We start from the raw sequence: 11594 nt of genomic DNA, 5'->3' as shown, positions 1-11594 counted from the left end.
TGGGGTGCTGGTGACATCTTCAGCCTAGTTGCTGGTTTCACAAAAGTGGTCGCCGTGCCACAGTTTAGGTTGCACACACCGGGTCGGTCCCTTGTCTCGGTGCAGGCGTGCACTGTTGTCTGAGTGTAGGGGTGCACGCTTGTGAGTGCAGGGGTGCATGCTTGTCTGAGTGCAGGGGTGCATGCTTGTCTGAGTGCAGGGGTGCACGCTTGTGAGTGCAGGGGCGCACGCTTGTCTGAGTGTAGGGGTGCACGCTTGTGAGTGCAGGGGTGCATGCTTGTCTGAGTGCGGGGGTGCATGCTTGTCTGAGTGTAGGGGTGCACGCTTGTGAGTGCAGGGGTGCATGCTTGTCTCATTGCAGGGGTGCATGCTTGTCTGAGTGCAGGGGTGCATGCTTGTCTGAGTGCAGGGGTGCACGCTTGTGAGTGCAGGGGCGCACGCTTGTCTGAGTGTAGGGGTGCACGCTTGTGAGTGCAGGGGTGCATGCTTGTCTCATTGCAGGGGTGCATGCTTGTCTGAGTGCAGGGGTGCACACTGGCACACAGGTGATCCCGTGATCTGCCTTCGCAGAGTGACGCAGGGAAGGGCCAGCTGGGTCCTAACCCCTGCTGCTCAGTGCCGGCACCGACCCCACCAGGTCAGAGCCACCCTGAAAGGGAGAGCATGGCCTTGCCTTGCAGGGACTGCCAAAGTCTGGCCGCGAGGTAGCTATGCAGCAGGACCCCAAGGCCATCTGTGTCCACCTGGGGGCCAGGCCCCTCCTGGTCCCAGCAGCTTGGTGCCGGGAGGGGCGCTTTTCCGCCTTCTCTGCCCCCTCGAGGCACCGCCTTCGGCTCGCTCCACCCCTTGCCTCTCTCCCAACCCTCTGTCCTCCAGCTTTTCACCACCCCCACCGGAAGCGGGGGAAAAGCCCCCCTCTTAGTTCTGGGTTCAACTTCACAGACCCCAGCCTCTGGCCGCCCCAGATGGTACAGGAAACACCTTTATTGTACAAGGGCTCCCTGTCCTTGGCCCCTACGGGGGGCGGGGTAGGGAAGGTCTGGGGGCTGGACGAGGGGTAGCCCCCAGGTAACCGGGATGGGGGAGGTTCTGGGGCCAGAGGGGGTGGGGAGCCCCCAGGTTGACGGTCACGCAGCCGCTCAGGCCTCAGCCTCAGCCCCGGCGAACAGAGGGTTGACAAAGTAACTGTGGCTGGTGCTGCCTGTGGCCGCCTTCGGAGCCCCGCTGAGCGGCCGCGGCCGGGGCTGGGGAGTGACACGGTCAAGAGGCGTCGGGCGCCGAGTCCCGGCCCAAGGAGGCCCCGGTCCCCCTTCCCGCCCCCTCACCAGCTCCTTGGAGGCCGCCACGTCGAACACTGGGTTGTCGAAGCCCAGGGCCGCCCCGGCCGGGACCGTCTCCTCGCGCCTCCTCCACCTGAGGGCGTAGCGGGGACGCGGCGTGAGCCCCTCGGGGCAGCCCCCAGCCCCACCCCGACCCCATCCCCGCCCCGCGTACCTGAGCCTCCCCGCGCGGCGCAGCAGCGGCAGCGCCACCAGCAGCACCAGCAGCGCCAGCAGCAGCGAGGCCGCCACGCCGCCCGCCAGTCCAGCCGCGGAGCCGACACCGACGTGCGCGCCCGACTCCCGCATGGTCACCGCCAGGACGCCGAGGGCCTCGCCTGCGACGGAGGGGCCGGCTCAGTCTCCCCCGCGGCGAGGCGCGGCGGCGAGCGGCGGGACGGGGTGGGCGCGGTTACCGTGCTCGGCGACGTCCGCCAGGAGGGCCCGGGCCAGCCGCCCCGCGCCGCCCGTCTCGGGCCCCGTTTCTGCCAGCACCACCTGGATTTCCGTGTCGGCCTCGCGGAGCCGGGGCGGGCGTGGCACCTTGGACACGGCCACCTGCAGCCCCTGGTACTGAGGCTGGGGAGGGGGACGGGGTTGGCTTGACTCAGCCCCCCGAGCCTATGGGGACGCTGACGGCAGAGGCGGATGGCGGGCAGGTGGGCGGCCGCAGGGGCCCCTGCAGAAGGGGAGTCCTGGCGGAAGCGGTAGGGCTGGGGACACCCCTCAGCTGCCCGCGCGGCCCCATTACCAGGCCCAGGAAGGTGCCGAGTACCCGCGCCCGGTACCGCTCCAGGTCAAATGCGGGGCCGTGGGTCAGCAACACGACGGCTCCTGCGGCGGGGCGGGAGGGCAGGGGTCAGCGCCGCGGATCCGGACCCGGCAGGAAACTGGAGAGGGTCGAGCCTGGGTTGGTCCCAGCAAGCAGGGCCCGGGCGGGACGCTCACCGCAGAGGTCGCAGCACTGGCCGTGGGGCCGGAGGGCGCCGTGGCAGGCGGCCTGGGGGCAGCGGCTGCCCAGGGGCTGGAGCAGGGCCGCGCAGATCCACGGCTGCGCCTGGGGCGAGGGGCGGTGGTCAGCGCGGAGGGCCAGGGCGGAGCGCAGCGAGAAGGACGAGGCGTCCGAGCCAGAGACCGTCTGGGGTCCCGGGCACAGTCCCGACCCTCGCGCGGCCCCGAGACTCCACTGCGGCCGCGCTCACCTCCGCGTTGCCGCAGACGCAGCCAGACGGGTCGGCGCAGTCCTCGGGGTCCACGCTCAGCACGCCCGGCCCGTGGAAGCGCAGGCGGCCCGCGCGGGACGCCAGGAAAGCAGCCAGGTCCTCGTCGCTCGTGAACGTCTGCGGGAAGCCGGGTCCCCACCGGAGCCAGCCCGAGAAGGAGACATCACCCGAGTGCTCATTTCACCGACGTGTGCAGACCGGGGGGGCGGGGGCGGGCAGAGGCGGGCAGAGGGGACCCGAGCCTCCCTCCCGGCCGTACTCACCCGGCCCAGAGCCGAGATGCTGCGGACTCGCACGGGGCTAGCGCCAGGGCCGAGCCCCACGCGGAAGGAGGCACTGGGCGGAAAGACGACGTCGTCGTGGCGGCAGGGCACGCGCTCGGCGTCCACGGAGAAGAGGCCAGGTGCCTCGTCCCCGGAGCGCCACAGGTGCGGGTCATACCAGGAGAAGCGGTCAGGGTCGCGGAAGACCGCAGGGTCGCCTGAGCGAGGGCGCAACCCTGAGCTCCGCGGAGCAAGCCCCGCACTACGCCACGCCCCTGAGCACGAGCTCCCAAGCTCCCCTTCGGGACACTCCCGCCACCGCCCAAGCCCCGCCCCTGGACACGCCTTCTCTCCGCCCCCGGACCCGCCCCCTCCAGTCCCAACCCGGTCACCCCTCCCAGAGCCCCGCCATTGCCCGACCGCCTCACCGGTGCCACAGTCCCGGTGCGAGCCCGCGTCCGAGATGCCGAATCCGGCTCCTGAAGCCAGGACGAGTTCCCCATCCAGCGGCAGGAGCTGCAAGAGGCACGGGCTGAGGCGGCGCCACGCGGGAGACCCGGCCTGTTCCGCGCCCACCCCGCCCCCAATGCCCTGGGACGAGAAGCTAGACCTAGTCCGCGGAGGGGACCCGGGGGAGCTCAGGCCCGGGGTCCTCGGCCTGGCTGAGGCTGGCAGAGGAGGAGAGGACAATCTGGCCTGGAAAACGTGGGGCCGCGTTTGCAAGGCCTCGAGCGGGCACAGCCCAGTGTCCTGTCACGCAGGCCAGGGACAGAGCCCGAGCCTGGGATCAGGACGGAGCCGTGGGGAGTCGTGGGGAGTCGGGCAGGGATGACTCTTGCCAGGGCCTGTCCCCTCCCCCATCCCCCCTGAGAAAGTGCACAGGCCAAGGGCTCCTGGGTTCCAGGAACTAGTTTCAAACGTTGTCCGGCCCCTGGGGAGTCAGGCCGAGCTCTGGGTGTGTGAGGGAGGCAGGGAGGGAAGAAGGGAGGAAGGGAGGGGCTGCAACCGGGGTGCAGAAGGAGGCAGGGGGCGTCGCGGGCGGTGGAGTCGCCCCTGCTGTTTCCTAGGCCTGGGCTGGGCATGCAGCTCCCTCACCACATAAGTGAGGCCACAGCCCAGGCCTGGGGTGTCAGCAGAAATATGGGGATCTCACCGCCTGCCCCTCCACTCTTCCTCTCCTCCCAGTGCCAGGACCTCGGCCTCCTGCCTTCTTGCTTCAGGGGCTGAGGGTGAGCGCTGGGCCAGGGCAACCCTTGGTGCAGGGTATGAGGGGCTCAGCACAGCAGGGCGTGCCCTCCCCAACCTCACCCCCGACCGGGGCCAGGGCCCACTCTTCGGCTTTTCCAGGAGCCCTGCACCTGAGCAAGAGGCCAACACCCGCAGCGGCGTTCCGGGCACATCTGAGGGTGTGGCACTGCCAGCAAGCCAACTCCACCCACGGGTGCAGAGGCGGAGCCGAGGGGGCACAGTGTGTCACAGTACAGAGCACCTGAGGAACAGGGAGGGGTTCCCAGGAGGAAGCATGGCCAAGAACATGTTTTTTTAAAGAAGGAAGGGAAAATTTAAACGTGAAATCATAATTGAACAGATGAGCACAGTAGGTAAGGTCAGGAGTTTGAGACCAGCCTGGTGAGGAATATAGTGAGACTCCATCTCTAGAAAAAAATGTAAAAATAAAAAGAGAATATAATTTTTAAATATAGGGCACCATTCACAGTGGAAACCAGACTTAAGGCTGGGCTCACGCCTGTAATCCCAACACTGGGAGGCCAAGGCGGGCATATCACTTGAGCCCAGGAGGTTCAGACCAGCCTGACCAACATGGTGAGACCCCATCTCTACAAAAAATACAAGAATTAGCCCGGTGTGGTGGCGCAAGCCTGTAGTCCCAGCTACTCGGGAGGCTGAGGTGGGAGGACTGTTTGGGCTCAGGGAGGCCAAGGCTGCAGTAAGTCGTGCTGCTGCCTGGGCAACAGAGTGAGACCCTGTCTGAAAAAACCAAATTTACCAAGTGTTGATGAATTAACCAATACAAAGCCTCTACAGGGAACATTTTAAGACTCGAAAGAAGACAGAGATGGTCTGAAACACTTGGAGAGGCGGTCCACGCTCCTGAATGGATGGCTTGACAGCATAAGGCAGTTATTTATCATTTCTCCCAGTCTAAATTCCTATCATCCCAGCTACGCGGGAGGCTGAGGCGGGAGAATTGGTTGAACCCAGAAGGTGGAGGTTGCAGTGAGCCGAGATCACGCCACTGTACTCCAGCCTGGGCGACAGAGCGAGACTGTGTCAAAAAAAAAAAATTCCAGGGCTTCTGGGGTGGTGGTGGCGACAGTTGGTACCTGGCAAACCTATCCTACAATTTATCTGCAACAATCAGATCCACAAAGAACCCTGGAGCAGGAGTGAAGGGGCAAGTGGCGCCGATGGATATGAAGCCGTCCTGCAGAGCCGCAGTGTGGACAGCGTAGGGTGCGCAGTGCGGCCTGTGGACACAACACCCAGGCACACGGAGGATTCCGGCAGTGCTGCGACCAAAGGGCAAGGCAGAGGACGCTGGGAGCCAGGCTCATTCTAAGGGGAGAGACAGAGCAGGCCTGCTTGCTGGAGCACGTGCCGCATGGGTACACAGTGGATTACCCTCGTGACTGACGAGCAGAGAGGATTCTCACACCAAACACTAAAACACAGTTCTACAGTTAGGGGGCTTGCATTAGGGTGATTACAGTGAGGGTTTCTGTTCAGCACGGGACACTGCCAGCAAGTCTACAGTGAGCCCAGATTTGCAGCGCCTCCAGCCAAGGCTGGGGGATGGGTGGAAGACAGGAGACCGCGCTCCCGCCCCCCACCCCCCCACCCCCCGCCGACAAGAAAGCAGGCAAAGGGGAGAAATGGAAGGAGGGGCAAGGAAAAGGAAAATCGCAGGGAGGGACGCTCCCAACCAGAAAATCACAAAGTAAAGCACTCATGTGCGTGGACTGTTACTTGGGCACATCTAGGCAGAGGGACCATGCTGGGAGCCAGGGGTGTGGAAGGGAACGGAGCCAACTCGTGTAGGGGATGGGGTGCTCTGGCGGCTCTGGGTGAATTCTGCCTCTGCACGCTGGGACTCCTGCCCTTGCACTGTTCCCACTGGGCAGTCGATGATCAATGGATGAACGACTGAATGGATGAATGAATGAATGGAGTGTTGCCTCCTTTCAGAGCCCAAGCGCTTCCAAAGGAGATCATGAAAGTAAGGAGGTTGGCAGGGGAGGGTAGTGGGGGGAAATCCAGGCCCTGGAACCCCCATCCCAGCCTGACTCCTCTACCCTTGGGTCCCTTCACTTGGGCTGCTTGGTTGCCAAGGTTACTCATGGGCTCTGGGGGCGGGGCCACAAGCTACAGCTGCCTCCCTCTCCCTGCCCTCCTCCCTTTTCCCGGGCAGGAGCGTTGCCATCTTGCGGTGGGTCCAGTGGGTGTGGGGGTGTCAGGACCCCTACCCCTCACACTGCCACCCCCGCCCCCCAACCCTGCCCAGCACCTAGTGGTTTTCAGGTTAAGGTGGCTTTGGAAAACCCGAAGGAATGACCCGAACGGCCCTGGGGTGAAAATGAGGCCCAGGGTCCCTGACCCCGCATACCCCCACCTGCACACGCAGGGCACTCCCCCAGGCCTGGACCCCACATCCAGACCCAACACCAGTGGCCCTCACTCAGGAGTGACTGAGCTGGCAGATGTGCAGGTGACAGGCCGAAGTCGCAGCCCGGGAGTGGCTGTGAAGGTGCTGGGAGGAAGCTTTTGCCCAGGGGCTTGGCCTGCAGGCCCCAAGGTCACCCTGGAAGCCGGTGCCTGCTGCTGCAACCGGACTTCGGCCACCAAGGACACTCCACCGAGGGGGCGGGCTGTGTGCCAGTGAAGCTGTATTTACAGTCGCTTTGGTGTGAATGTCATATACTTTTCAAGTGCCACAAAAGATTGTTCTTTTTTCCGCAACGGTTGCGAAGTGTAAAAACCGTTCCTTGCTCCAAGGTATAGGGGATGCATCTGGCCTGTAGCTCCTGAAACCCACCCTGAACAAGGAAATCCGCCTCTTCCTTTAGGGCCTCATCAGAGCCTCTAATATGTGATGAAGCCCCAGGCGAGTGCAGCTGCGGCGTTTCCCAAACTTACCTGCTCCTGGAACCTGCTTTCCTCGCATGCCCATCATTCTCTGGGAGTGTTGTGTGAAGCAGTTGGAGAAAAAGCTCCCCTAGGGCAGCAGTCCCCAACCTTTTTGGCACCAGGGGCCAGTTTTGTGGGAGACAGTTCTTTCAAGGACTGTCGATTGGATTCTCATAAGGAGTGCGCACCCACCCAGGTCCCTCGCAGGCGCAGTGACAATAGGGGACTCTAGGAGAATCTGATCCGATCTGAGGGGAGGCAGAGCGCAGGCGGGACACCTCCTGCTGGGCGCCTCTTCCAAACCGGCCAGGGACCCGGAGGGTGGGTGGGCAGAGGTTGGGGACCCTTGCCCTAGTGTTCTACAGGTGGAGCTTTAGGCACCAGGACATGGCAAGGCTTTCGGGGAAGGGCAGGGAGCGGGCGATTCCCGAGAAGACCACCCATGGCTGGGCACCAGAAGGGCCCTGGGGACAGGGGCGCCTCCTACCCCTCCAAGGACACAGCCTGGCTGGGACCATGGGACTAAAGCTCCCCTAGGATTCCCCCCCACCCCCCGCCTCCTAGAATATTCTCCAGAGGTCAAAGGCTGAGGCCGGCAGCGCCTCCATGCCGGTGGGGGCGGCCCTCGAGGCACAGCGCGGAGACTCGGAGGTTTAGAATCCCCCGCCCGGTGGCAGCCGCAGCCCCTCCTTACCAAGTCTGAGACGGCGTGACTTTCTCGCACCAGGACTGACAACATCTGCAGGAATAAGCTGCGTTCAGCCGAGCGGGGAGCGGCCCCACCCGGGCCGAGGGTCCAGGCCCATCACCGACCCCGCCGGGGCTCCCAGGCACCTTGTTCGCCGGGAACTCGACGGCGCCGCCCTCGCACGGGGTCCGGTTCTGGCTCCAGTTGGCTGCGACCTCGAAGTCGGTGTTGGGGACCCAGAGTTTGGAGGCCGCCTGGGTCAATGCTGGGGAGGAGGCGACTGAGTGCCCGCAGTCCTCGACGGGACGCCCCCTCCTCAGGGAAAACCACCCACCCAGAGAGGTGCGGAGGATCCGCGCGGGTCACCCCGTCCGGACGCATAGGAGCTCCATCCTCCGCGGCCCAGACCCAGGCCCTGGTCCCTCCCGGCATCAGGTCAGACTGTGGGCGCCCGGCCCGGGCACTCTCCGACGGACTTCTACTGTATCTGCAGAGCCCGCTCAGCCGTGCCCTACAGGACACCTGCCTAGATCGCCTCCCCGCTCTGCCCCCCGTTTTGCCTGGCGCTGGAGCAGAGGACAAGGTTGTCCAGGACAGTGACAACTGGGGCATGGAGGAGGATGGGGCAGCGCAGACCTCTTCCTCGGCCTTGGAATCAGGAAGGCTTCCTGGAGGAGTCCTACCTGGGCCGGGAAGAGCTGCGACAGAAAGCGCCTCCGGGCATGAGAAGTAAGAAGGGGCTGGGGGCGGCAGGACCAGGTGAGGCCGGCTGTGAACCGGGTGGGTGGGGTTGTCCTGAGGGAGTCCCGAGGGGCCCAGGGAAGAGTGACAGGGAATGGACTGAATTTTTTCCGGCGTTGGAAGTGGGCGCCAGGGACACGCGCCTGCCAGGTGTTAAGGGCGGGGGGAGGGCTTAGTGCTCCCTCGGGGACCGGGAAACTGAGGCAGGCTGCCCAGCCCCGCAGACTCCCACACGCACACTCGCTGCTCCCCGCAGGGTCTGGGGACCGCGCCCATTTTGCAGACCGAAAAGCCGCGAGGGCAGGAGCCTCCGGAGGCCGAGGCTGGTGGAGGTTCCCGGACCCCCTCCTCTTCCACACCTCCTCCTCCCCCGACCCCCCTCCTCTCCCACACCCCCTCCTCTCCCGGACCCCCTCCTCTCCCGGACCCCCTCCTCTCCCGCACCGATGCACTCGCCGCGCGCTCCCGGACGGCGCACGCGCCCGATGAGGGAAGCTAGGCCGAGTTTCACGCCCCCTACCCAAACACTCACTGCCCACCCCGCGGAAGATCTTCACCCTCCAGACCTAGAAGGACCTTGGCCCTTGGTCCTGACAGACCCGCTGACGTCCTGGCCCCCTCGGTGTGACCCCAGCTCACCGCAGAGCTGCAGCCACAGCAGGACCCGGCCCAGGGCGCCCATCTCGCCTCTGCTCCCTGCCCGACCAGAAGACTTTGCCCCACTGGGCCCGCGTGACCAGGCAGGCCGGGTGGGGGCACAGGGGTCCGTTACACATTTACCTCCAGACCCGCCCAGGGCCGACTCTTCAGGCGCCTGGGAGGCACCTTCTCGGCATCTCCTTACCGGCTCCTGCAGGGCCTGAATACCTTAGGTTCCCAGGAAGAAGAGCAAGGAAGAAGCGCTTGTGGGGACTGACCTACCCTGGAAACGAGTGTCTTGCTGGGAGGGGGACAACCTTTGAATTCACCCCTTTCTCTGTCCTGGGTGCTGCTGGGGCTGAGCCTAGCCTGCTCACCATTGGGACCGGACGCCCACTTCTCCACGCAGCGCCCGCCTCCCATGGATTGTGGGGGGTGGTTGGACCATAGAAGGAAGATACTGCACAGAACGTGCTGTATGGATGGTACAAGAGGGTGGACTGTGGATGCTGGTGGAGAATGATGGATGGTGAGTCGGGGACGGCTGATTGACAGTAGTATTGATGGTGGATGGATGGTGCATGGCGTAGGCCATCTGGATGCCTGGCGGGCGAATGGTGAATGGTTGACGGGGTGGATGGGGCGTGATGGAGGGTGGATGGGTGATGGATAGATGGATGGATGAGGATGGTGAGTGAAAAATGAATGGATGATAATCAGAGAATGGTGGATGGAGAATGACTGGTGCATAAATGGATACATGGCTGCTGGTAGACCATAAAGAGTGGGTGTTGGCCGGGCGCAGTGAGTCACGCCTGTAATCCCAGCAGTCTGGGAAGCTGAGGTGGGCGGATCACCTGAGGTCGGGAGTTCAAGACCAGCCTGACCAACATGGAGAAACCCCCGTCTCTACTAAAAATACAAAATTAGCCGGGCATGGTGGCACATGCCTGTAATCCCAGCAGGAGGCTGAGGCAGGAGAATCAGTTGAATCTGGAAGGTGGAGAATGTGGTGAGCTGAGATCACGCCATTGCACTTCAGCCAGGGCAACAAGAGTGAAACTCTGTCTCTAAAAAAAGGAAAAGAGTGAGTGTTAAATGGTGGATGTTTGGTGAGTGAAGAATGCTGAATGGATGGTGGATGGTGAATAGGTGGATGGTAGATGGATAGATGGTGGATGATGTTTGCATAAACGGTGAATTGTAGCTGGATAAATGCTGGATAGTGGACAGTGTGTGGATGATGGATGGGGGATGGTAAATTGATGGGTAATGGATGGTAAATAGATAAGTGATAAATGGTGGATGATGGTTGGCGGATGACGGATAGTAGACAAGTGAACCTTGATGAGTAGATGGTGAATTTTGAATCGATAGTGGTAGATGGTAGATGGTGGATGGTGGGTGGATGGAAGGATGGATGGTGAATGAGTGGATGATGGATGGTGAATAGGTGGATGGTAGATGGTGAATAGTGGATGTGAATAGTGATGGATGGGTGGTGGATGAATGGATGGATGAATGGTGGATGGTGGATTGTGGATAAGTGGATGGTGGATGGTAGATAGTGGATGAGAGATGATAGATGAATGGTGGATAGTGAATGAGTGGATGGCGAATGGGTGAATAAATGGACATGTGGATGGATGAATAGATGGTGGATGGTGGATGAGTATATATTGGATGTTGGATGGGTGGATGGATGGATGGTGGATGACGGATGTCAGATGGTGGATGGTGGATGGATGGATGGTGGATGACGGATGTCAGATTGTGGATAAGTGGATGGCGGATGGAAGGATGGTGGATGACGGATGTCAGATTGTGGATAAGTGGATGGTGGATGGAAGGATGGTGGATGACGGATGTCAGATTGTGGATAAGTGGATGGTGGATGGATGGATGGTGGATGACGGATGTCAGATTGTGGATAAGTGGATGGTGGATGGAAGGATGGTGGATGACGGATGTCAGATTGTGGATAAGTGGATGGTGGATGGATGAATGGTGGATGAGGGATGATAGATGAATGGTGGCTGGGGAATGAGTGGGTGGTGAACGGGTGAATGGACATATAGGTGGGTGGATGGATGAATGGTGGATGGTGGCTAAGTGAATGATGGGTGGATGGAGGATGGTGGATGTGTGAACTGTGGATGATGGATGAGTGGATGGTGGGTGTGTGGATGGATGGATGGATGATGGGTAGATGGATGGATGGATAGATGGATGCTGGATGAATGGATGGTGGATGAGTGGACAATGGATGGATAAGTGGGTAGATGGGTGGATAGATGGATGTTGGATGATGGATGGTAGACAGACGGAAGGTAATGGTGTATGGTAAATGGCAGATAGGTGGGTGGTGCCTTATGAATGGTGGATGATGGGTGGTGGATTGAGAGAGGAAAGTATTTTGTAGAAGGATGGTTGATGATCAATAGACAGATGATGGATGGTAGATGAAAGTAGATAGTTGACTGGGTGCAGTGGCTCACACCTGTAATCCCAGCACTTTGGGAGGCCAAAGAGAGAGAATCACTTGAAGTCAGGAGTTCAAGACCAGCATGGGCAA

General features: G+C 61.7%; 1 protein-coding gene across 1 annotated transcript; it reads right to left on the bottom strand.

Annotated features, from left to right (window-relative positions):
- Positions 1-964: 964 nt before the first annotated feature.
- Positions 965-9090, bottom strand: AMN (amnion associated transmembrane protein). The gene is made up of 12 exons (XM_021675232.2): positions 9020-9090; positions 7786-7904; positions 7646-7690; positions 3234-3321; positions 2806-3023; positions 2522-2659; positions 2268-2376; positions 2071-2153; positions 1736-1898; positions 1495-1657; positions 1326-1413; positions 965-1244 (listed from the first exon to the last, which is right to left on the bottom strand). The coding sequence occupies exons 1-12, from the start codon at positions 9060-9062 to the stop codon at positions 1140-1142; spliced, it is 1362 nt and encodes a 453-aa protein (XP_021530907.2). The 5' UTR covers positions 9063-9090; the 3' UTR covers positions 965-1139.
- Positions 9091-11594: the final 2504 nt, after the last annotated feature.

Source organism: Aotus nancymaae, unplaced genomic scaffold (assembly GCF_030222135.1).
Source record: "Aotus nancymaae isolate 86718 unplaced genomic scaffold, 86718_ANA_hifiasm-v0.15.2.pri h1tg000011l, whole genome shotgun sequence".
Lineage (NCBI taxonomy): Eukaryota > Metazoa > Chordata > Mammalia > Primates > Aotidae > Aotus > Aotus nancymaae.
This window is presented reverse-complemented; position numbering and strand designations above follow the sequence as displayed.

Excerpts from the sequence above, each read along its gene's own strand:
- AMN (XM_021675232.2), bottom strand. The coding sequence starts at position 9,062 with ATGGGCGCCCTGGGCCGGGTCCTGCTGTGGCTGCAGCTCTGCG. Across the intron at positions 7,905-9,019 it reads GCTGTGGCTGCAGCTCTGCG|CATTGACCCAGGCGGCCTCC; the intron begins GTGAGCTGGGGT and ends CCTCCTCCCCAG. Across the intron at positions 3,322-7,645 it reads GTCACGCCGTCTCAGACTTG|CTCCTGCCGCTGGATGGGGA; the intron begins GTAAGGAGGGGC and ends TGCCTCTTGCAG.